The sequence below is a fragment of the Lipophrys pholis genome, assembly GCF_963383615.2.
Source record: "Lipophrys pholis genome assembly, chromosome: 1".
In the NCBI taxonomy this organism is placed as follows: Eukaryota; Metazoa; Chordata; class Actinopteri; order Blenniiformes; family Blenniidae; genus Lipophrys; species Lipophrys pholis.
Window position 1 is genome coordinate 29,062,258 of NC_137635.1, and position 9,862 is coordinate 29,072,119.

The 9,862-nt window shown below is 41.6% G+C and overlaps 1 protein-coding gene across 1 annotated transcript; it reads left to right on the plus strand.

Moving 5' to 3' along the window:
* The first annotated feature begins 6,080 nt into the window (after nucleotides 1–6,080).
* Nucleotides 6,081–7,260, plus strand: LOC308124813 (RING finger protein 228-like). The gene has a single exon (XM_080488137.1). The coding sequence runs from the start codon at nucleotides 6,224–6,226 to the stop codon at nucleotides 6,899–6,901; it is 678 nt and encodes a 225-aa protein (XP_080344263.1). The 5' UTR covers nucleotides 6,081–6,223; the 3' UTR covers nucleotides 6,902–7,260.
* The last annotated feature ends 2,602 nt before the right edge of the window (nucleotides 7,261–9,862 follow it).

Consider the following 9,862-nt stretch of genomic DNA (forward strand, 5'->3'; position numbering starts at 1 on the left):
CGGGTGATTAATTGAAAACCAGCAGGTTGGACAATGACTCTGAGCTCTGGTGTTTAAAAAGGATCCAAATCTCAGGTCAGGTAAATTAATCCCTGTTTTCTTTTTTTTTTGTTTGTTTGTTTTTCTTTTTAAATATAAGCACACACTCTCTGTGCTTAATTTTATATATATTTTTTTTTTAAGTAATGTGAAAAATTATACAGCTCAGAGATTAAAATATTTATTTTTCCTACTTTCAAACAATACATCCAAACTCGAGCATCAGTGTCGGTTTTCTCAGTTTTATCTCGCAGCATGTGGCTCAATATATTTTTATTCCCTCTATAAGGCTTCTTGTAAAAAATGATGCAATGAACACAGAGCATGTGGAAACATTATACATCCATAAAAGCAGGAATGGGGGGTAGAAAGTTATTATACTAAAGTTTGACTATCATGAAAAGGACATTGGATCTACCATGTCAAATCAATTAGAGGGGTAAGCTGAGTCAGAAATGTGCTGTGGTGGTGGACAAAGTGCATCTAAAATAAAGAACAAAATGGCCTCGCGAAGAAAAAGCATGTTGCATTACTTGGCAAACAAGCAGAATAAGCCAGGGGCTTCTGCAGGCATATTTCAGAATCATGCATATTTACCAAACAATGTGATTTGCTATGTTTCCAGGGAGGATAAAGTTGGTCCAGTGGCCCAACGAGCCACCGGCAGGTCTGATCCGAGCTGTGGTTGTTATTGCGATAAGGCCTCTCGCTGCATCAGGCTGAGGTTTATTTCAACTACTAGAAAAATCTACATTCTCACGGAGCCTTTTACAGCCGCAACTACATTTCAGCATTTCAAGGCTTCTAAATCCTCACAGAGAAAAGTAATCTGCTTGAAAAAGCTTATAAATTCTACACAACTGCAGTCATAAATTCATTACGTCTAAACTATGTCAGAAAAAAGGTGCGGTGATCGACCCCCTAATAACCCCGATATGGACTATTCATTGGCTTCATTTGGTGGTTTAAGTATGTTAAAATAGCACGTAGCAGTAAAACAGTGTGGGTTTAATCTTTATTGTCCCCTGGAGAATCCCACTACTGCTGTGAGAGGGAATCTTTAATTATGGACTTTAATGAAGCGGATGGCCTGAAGGGTTTGGTGTCATTCAGGAACCGACAAGCAGTTTTATCCCAATATTTCAAATACAGACTTAGAAATGTAATGAATACAGTCACTGTGATTTCATGGATGAGCTCAGCAAGTTTTAAAGATGGTTAAGGACCATAAAATCTAACATGTTCTTACTGCTATGTATGAGATCCAGTAGAACTCGACCAGATCAGGAATGTCTGCTTATGGTGCATTTTCCATGCTCTGTCTGATACATAATGACTTCTCTTTCATGTTTTGTTTCTTGTAACCATTAAAAAAGAACTTAGCATGAGGAAAACCAACTAAAGGATGGCTTTCTTAAATAAAAGAAACATATCAGAAGAATCACAAAGTGAGCAATTAGATAAACATCTGGGATACGTCGTAGTTCCAGAGTAAGGAAGTCCATTGCCTGATCAGTAGCCCTGGGATGTTACCGTTACAAGTCTGGTTTTTATGATGTGTTTGTTCTAATCAAATCATATGTGACTCTTCAATGACGCCTCAAACTGAGTGCAGTTATCATGACAAAGAGCCAAAAGGTGAATCCAGGTGAGGGAGAACAAACATCACAGCTTAAGCCATCAGCCTGCAGCCATGCAGGGTTGACAACACAATGAGTTCTGCAGCAGCAGCAGAGCAGCAACAGAGCAGCAACAGAGCAGCAGAGCAGCAGCAGAGCAGCAACAGAGCAGCAGAGCAGCAACAGAGCAGCAGAAGAGCTGCAGTAGAGCAGCAGAGCCGCAGAGCAGCAGGTGGTGTGGAAATGTATGTGAGATGTATTCTTGAGCAAATTCTTTTGGTTTTCCTGAAGTAAAATGTATGTGGAGCAAAAAATGTTTTAAAAACAAAACCAAAAAAAAACTGTAAACCATTTCCAACACTCACATGGATTTTTATTTAAAAAACAATTCAGTTATTTTTATATGAAAAACTCCACAATTAAAATATCAGTGATATTTGATGTGTGGACCTCACACATACACAAAAAGTGATTGAACTCATAATAGATAAATGGGGAAATTAGTTTTATACAAAACATTCAAAGTTTAAATTAGTATTGAAATGGGGAAGGAGTCATATTTCAAACTTACTCACAATTTTACAACCACCCAATTAAATCTGATTAAGAGATTAAATATTGTCTTAGTAACAAAGAGTCCGTACATCTATGTTGCTGAACATATCTAAGAACAATCTGGTCTATATTCATTTCGAATTTGATTCAGGAGAAATAAAACTGTGCGAAAACCAAACTGGAAGAAGGATCATAGAGGAGAAGGTGAAAACTGATGGAAATGTCAACAAACGTCTCTTTGCCAACACATTTAAGTCTTGAAACTTTTTTTTTGTTGTTGTTTATATTGAATGTATGTTACCACAGCTTTAGCTTTACCGATTTGATTGTATACATCGCATATTTGATTTTGTGTACAAATGATTTCACTTGTGAAAAGTTCACATTTCAAGGAAAAGAAACTCCAGTAACTATAAAATAATCCATCATTTCAAGATTGTCTGTGAGCATTTAAAATATCCTTCATGAGTTTTATCATCACTTTTATGACATTGTTTCATGGTTGTGAGCAAATGCAAGTTATTAAAGCCACTAAACCTGTTAATTTCGTGTAACTGGGATTAAGTTTGACACAAAGTGAAACTCTCCAGTCCTCTAAGGATGAACGATCACTCTGTCAACATGCAGTTACAAATTAAGCCACAAGAGGGCAGACTGCAGCTCAGTCCTCGTGCTCTGCAGTGTGAAAACAGAAACATGAATCCCATTCAGTTTAGTCAACCTCTGTGAGTTTGTGTGTTTGTTTTGCTGACATTGTGAGGTCCAACAGCTGAAAGCGCATTGAATGTTGAACATTTCAGAGACGGATATGTGACTTTAGTGCTCAAGACACTCAAGAGTTAAGGTTAGAAATCAGCCTTAAGTTATTCTTCCGGCCAGGTTTACAGAAAGTATTGGGCACACATTAATCTAAAATGCCAGTTTTGATTGTGAGGTGGTTATACATGGAGAACATGCAAACTCGACACAGAAAGGTGCTCAAGCACGAGGCTCGACGCTGGAATACTTTAACAGTGTGAGCCAGGAGCGCAAACCACTGCACCACACTGCACTGCACTGGCATCGCCTCATCAGTGCAAATGAAGATATCTAAAAGTCACGTCCATTCAATTAGTCTGTATGTGTTGATCAGTGTTATTACCATTGTTTTTATTTCCCTTGAAAGAGCCGAAAACTATTAAATAAATCTGTTTCTCATTCAATGACAATTCAATTTTATTCGTCCAGAAGCTTTGGCTCATGTTAGTGAGGAATGTTACGTCACACTTAAAAGCATTGCAATGAATATCTAAAACAAATCACAGAAAATGAAATGAATACATGCCACATTGGTACATGTTGCCTGCATAGATCTAGTATAAGTCTTTGTCTTTGTATGTGAGCGGAGTTTTAAACTGAGCAGTGGACAATGAGTTCAGTTCTGTGAGCCGTATTTATCCTTCCTCCCGTCTGCTCTAAAAATAGTCCATGCAAGTCACAGGATAACAGTAAATGGAAGATACACAGGCCAATTGTATGAAGGGTTGAACAGAAAACTACTGTAACATTGTTGAACTGTTATGAATTACAAGTTAATTGTTGGTAAAAATGTAAAAATCCTTTATCTGACAAACAGTTTGTTCGTTTCTAGATTTCCTGGTCAATATCAGACATCGGATAAAGTATCTCTGTTCACAGCAAATTTCTCAGACACTCAATCTGGAACTTTTCAAAAGACCAAACTTGTTACCCACAACAAAGCAGATTAAAATATTTGAATATTAATTCAAATTGTATTCAGTAGTTACTTATGATTTTAAAGCAAGAAAGTAGATTACATGGAATTATTGTTACTAGTTATGATGAAAACTGTGGAGCAACATGTCAAAATACTCAATTAAAGTAATATTTGTGATTCATTCATTCAATCCTGCATGTTTAATTAGTGCCAGGATGTTTTGGTGATTTCGGTCTGACTGCAGATTTCAACCCTCACAAGTGAACTGAACAATATATTTAACTACGACTCTCATTATATATATTTACAGTATTCTGCTAATAATCATCTTTCCAAACGATTTACAGAAATGTTATGTGACAAGATTGGAGCCAAAAGTGTCGGTAGTTGCAATTAAATGAGGGACGCATTTTCTGCCAGGTAATCAGGGTGGACAACTCAGTGACCACTGCTCATTATTCAGTGTCTGCTGGACGTTGCCTTGGCCTTCTGGACGGTGCTCAGTGTCTGTTGGACGGTGCTCAGTGTCTGTTGGACGGTGCTCAGTGTCTGTTGGACGTTGCCTTGGCCTTCTGGACGGTGCTCAGTGCCTTCTGGACGGTGCTCAGTGCCTGTTGGACAGTGCTCAGTGCCTTCTGGACGGTGCTCAGTGCCTGTTGGACGGTGCTCAGTGCCTTCTGGATGATGCTCAGTGCCTGTTGGACGGTGCTCAGTGCCTTCTGGATGATGCTCAGTGCCTGTTGGACGGTGCTCAGTGTCTGTTGGACGGTGCTCAGTGTCTGTTGGACGGTGCTCAGTGCCTTCTGGATGATGCTCAGTGCCTGTTGGACGGTGCTCAGTGCCTTCTGGACGGTGCTCAGGGCCTGTCGGACGGTGCTCAGGGCCTTCTGGACAGTGCTCAGGGCCTGCTGGACGGTGCTCAGGGCCTGCTAGACGGTGCTCAGGGCCTGCTAGATGATTCTGAGGGCATGGTGCCCAGTGCATGATGCAGGGTGCCTGCTGGGTGATGCATGGTGCCTGGTACTCGGTCTCTGGTCTCAGGTCTCAGGTCTCTGGTCTCCGGTCTCAGGTCTGGGGTCTCAGGTCTCAGGTCTCAGGTCTCAGGTCTCAGGTCTCAGGTCTCAGGTCTCCGGTCTCCGGTCTCAGGTCTGGGGTCTCAGGTCTCGGGTCTCGGGTCTCAGGTCTCCGGTCTCAGGTCTCGGGTCTCCGGTCTCAGGTCTGGGGACTCAGGTGTACCACAGACCGCGCTCCTCGGGAGCTGTCCACTGCTGCTGGTGCTGAATTCACAAACTTGGTGCCCTTTTGCCACCGCAGGCGCTAAATTCTAATTATCCGGTTAAATCGGCCCGTTAACGCCTCCCGCACATGACCGGCTCGTGACAAATCCACCAGGTGTCACAAACCAAATTAGCAAATCAATTTGAACAAATCCAGTCACCAGGGACCTTTTTTTTTTATCTATTTATTTTTTTATTTTAGTTTTGGGGCCGTCAGGATGACTCGACTGAAGCGGGACCGGTGTGGAGAAGTAACGTGTTGTTAAGTAGCGTAAAGTAACGCCACGATAAGCAACGCAGTTAAAATGAATTCATAGTCGGTTGTCATTACTAATGTTCACTACATCGTGAGAGATGCCTGTTGATCTGATCTGATCATAAAATAAAAACAGGGCATCTTAATCTTACTGAATGAATTCAAGTTCATTTCAATAAATACAAAATTAACTCTCAACGCAAGGTTGAACAAGACTTTTATTGTTTCTTTAACTAAAATGTTGATTTGAGGATTTATTAGGATCGATAGGATAATGTGTCAGTCAATTGGTTTCATCTTCATCTTTCATCTCAAGAGTCAATATTTAAGTTTATCGGTTTTATTTAGAGTTTTTCAACCTTATATTTTATAAGATCTTTTTTCGTTTCATTATTTGTTATTGTTCTGTTTACGTTCGTCTTTGTTGTTCTTTTCTTTCTTGTCACAAACGGAATCCACTTGTGCACATCATCAAGACCTTCATAATTAAAACTTAAGGCAAGAGTTACTTTAGGTAATATGTACTTTGTTTTTCAAGTCACTGTACTAAATTAGTAATTTAAGTCCTTGCACAGCACTGGTATTACACAATAAACCTCCGAACACCGGATGGACTCCAGAGTTCAACCGGGACCGACTGAGACCGGAGGTGTATCAGTTTTTTTGTTTCTCACCGGTAAATCGTCTGTGTGTGTCTGTGGATGGAATTTGACCCTCAGTGAAATAAAGGCGGTCGGTATTGGGTGTGATCGTGGTGGACATGGCGGGGGCGGACAGCACGGAGGCCAGTGACGGCTCCGTTACGCCTGACGCGGCCGATCCGCGTGCAGACGATGAATACGAGTGTAAAATCTGCTACAACGTCTTCGACCTGGACCGACGCAGCCCCAAACTGCTGAGCTGCTCGCACACCTTCTGCCAGGAGTGTCTGGACACCCTGCACGCCAGGGAGGGCCGGGGATGGCGCATCGGCTGCCCGGTGTGTCGCCGCCGCACCCCGGTGCCGGAGTACCGGGTGCGCAACATTTCCACCAACACGGCGCTGACCGAGGCGCTGCGGCGGCATCAGCCGGCCGCAGACACAGAGACACACGCAGAGACAACCACGGAGACACGCGCAGAGACAAACGTCTCGTCTGCGACCCTCCGGGACACCGACGACGACGACGACCGCGATCCCTGCAAACACGTCGCGTTCGCACTGAGCTGCGTGTGCGCCATCTTCTCCTTCCTCGCCATGGTGGTGCTCTTATTTCTGGGTCTCATCTTTGTGCACAACTTCAGCCACATCGCGCCGCCCATCGGGCCCCTGTGTCTGTTTGTAGCCGGCGTTCTCGCCCTGTTCTCCCTCATCCTGAGCTGGTTGATCTGCATGTTGAAGCACCAACAAGAAGTGGAGGCGAGCAGCTTCAGCCCGCTCACCTCGAATGTCATGTAACGCTGCGCCTGCAGAGGGCGCACGGGGACGCGCCGGGACACGCCACGACGCGCGGGGCTGGTGGTGTACTTACTGTGTGACACTGTGCTGACAAACCCCTCTCTGAGGGACAGGACTTTTCAGGCTGGATCACTTTTATTATCACAGTTTGGTTCTTCCAGAACATCTGTGTTGCTTCTGTCACTGCGAGCCAAAGTGAAAACGGATGATGCAATCAACATAACCTACTATAACCTCACATATCATTCTGCAATAACATTATAGTGATGTGTAATTGTTTCAAATCCTGCATAATGAATTCAAAAAAGAATTAAAATAGTTCAAAACATGTACTAAGATTAAAACATATTATGTAGGGGTCTTAGAACCAAAAGAGCCATTTTTTGTTTATCCTCTACCTCTGAAAAGAGCCTGACACAGCTGATAAAGTGTCATATATGGTTAGAATATATGTACAAAACTGTATCCTATATTTTTCATTTAGGAAGTTTCAAAGACAATTGCATCTGGGAAACATTTCATTACATTTTCAGATGTTTTCGCACCTGATTTAGTAGTTTCACACTTCTTTTCCAACAATTTAGACATTTTAGAAGTCTCAACTATTCTGACTATTTTTAAGCCATTTGGCATGTTTTTCTTATTTATTTTAAAATCTTTTTCTTTAAGAAATTATAGTCATTTTAGTTTGTTAGGCTTTTTTGGGAGTTCTTCTCATTTCTTGTGGATTTATTTATTTTTTCATTTTAGTTATTGTGCATTTTTTCCAAGCCTTTTTATATATGCTCATTCTGGACTGGTCTCATGCCACATAGGAGCTTGTTTTAGACGGGTTCTATGCCGTTAGTTTTGGGGTGTTTAAAGCTACTATGATACTCTTTATCCGAGAGATACGAGTAATTTTGAAAATCACTCGCAAATATAAATAAAGGAACAGAATTAGGTTTTTTTTTCACTATAATTTGTATTCAGGGAGCCATACAGAAGCTCCAGAGCTGCAGGTTGCAGATCTCTGGTTTAGTGGGAAGCATATGTACCAAAATGAGAATCTCGCTGAACAGCGTGGGTTTTCTGGGTGGGTTTCTTTCCACTTCTAAAGCATTATATTCTGTGAATTAATGTCTCTAATGGAGGAATGAATGTCTGTCTGTTCGTCCCTTGAATGCTTGGTGTACCCTGCCTTGAAATGTCAGGCTGTACCGGCCCCGGCACATGAAGCCAAGATCCACGGGTGGAGGCATATTTTGTTTCAGAAATGGTCCTTTTTGAAATGTGATTTGATCTTCGCTCTCGATGTGATTGTCTTCCTTAAACGGGGCATAAGTTCCACTCCCTAACGCTCTGAATGTTGTCAGGCTCACAGATCTAGACTGCAGGAAGTCCACTGGACTTTCCACACTTCTTTACCTTTGATGCAATCAGTTTGAAATTCACATTACTCAACAAGTTCCCTAAAAGAAGTCATCAGACTTGCTTTATGCATCAAACCTCACAGTGCCTTGCTAAAGTGTTCACCCCGCTTGGCTTTTTACCTATTTCTTTACATTACAACCTCCAATTTAAATGACTTTTTATTAGGAATTTTATTTGATGGATCAACACAAAATAGTCTAAGTTTTGAAGTGAAATGAGAATTGTATCTATTAAAATAAAAATGTAAAAATAAAAAACTGAAAAAAGCTCTTGTGCTTAAAGTACCTTCAGAAATCACATAATTAGTGGAATAAAGTCTACATGTGTGGAATCTAAGTGTCCCATGATGTGTCAGTATATAAGTATATAAAAGCCCCACAAGCTGCATCCAATGGACCACAATAAGCTGCACCCTCCATGGAGCCGGGCTTTGTGGAAGAGGAGGCAGAAGAAAGACTTTACTTTCAGCTGAGTTTGCAAAAAGGCATGTGGGAGATTCCCAGAATGTATGGAGGAAGGTGCTCTGGTCAAATGAGTTTAAAATTGAACTTTTCAAGCATCAAGGAACCCACCATGTCTCCTGCACATCCAAGACGTCTCGACACCCCAAGGACACCATCCTCACGGTGAGACTCGGTGGTGGCAGCATCATGCTGTGGGGGTGTTTTTCAGCAGCAGGGACTGGGACACTGGTCCGAGTTGAGACGCTCGTGAACAAAACCAGTACCAGTCTGTAAGTGATTTAAGACTGGGACGAAGGTTCACTTTCCAGAAGGACAATGAGCCCCAGCATCCTGCTCAAGTAACATTGAGTGGTTTAAGGGGAAACATGAAAATGTTGGAACGGCCTAGTCAAAGCCCAGACCTCCATCTAATTGAGAATCTGTGGTCCGACTTAAAGATCGCTTTTCAGAGGCGCACACCTTCAAACTTGAAGGAGCTGGAGCAGTTTTGTCTTGAAGAATAGGCAAACAACCCAGTGGCGGGACGTGGCAGCTCATAGAGTGACTGATCAAAAGTGATTTGGAGCTGCATTACAAGGTGGCTCTTCAAAGTACTGACTTTAGGTGGGTGAATAGTTGTACGCATTAACGTTCTGTTATTTTACTTCAGAATAATTTTTTAAAAATCACATCTTCAAAGTTGTAGTTATGTTCTGTAAATTAAATGACACAAACCCTCAAACAATCTATTTTAATTTCAGGTTATGAGGCAACAAAACATGAAAAATGTTCATCAGCTTTATTGAATAACTGACAAATCAGTCTGATACCTGAGCTGCTTCTCTTCTTCTGGTTTCTTTACTTCATACTTGAGTTCTCACCCAGAGAACAGGAGTATTTACACTTGGCTTCCTTTTCAGACTTGTATCTTACATATATGTGGATTTAATGACGAGACACATTCATCCTCAGTCCATTCATTCATTCTTTCTTCTCAGCATTAACTCAAACATCATCACCAGCCACTGATGTACTTTCACATGTACAGAGGCTGGTCCGCATATACAGAATGTATTTTCTATGTCCTGAAATCTCAGAATTATTG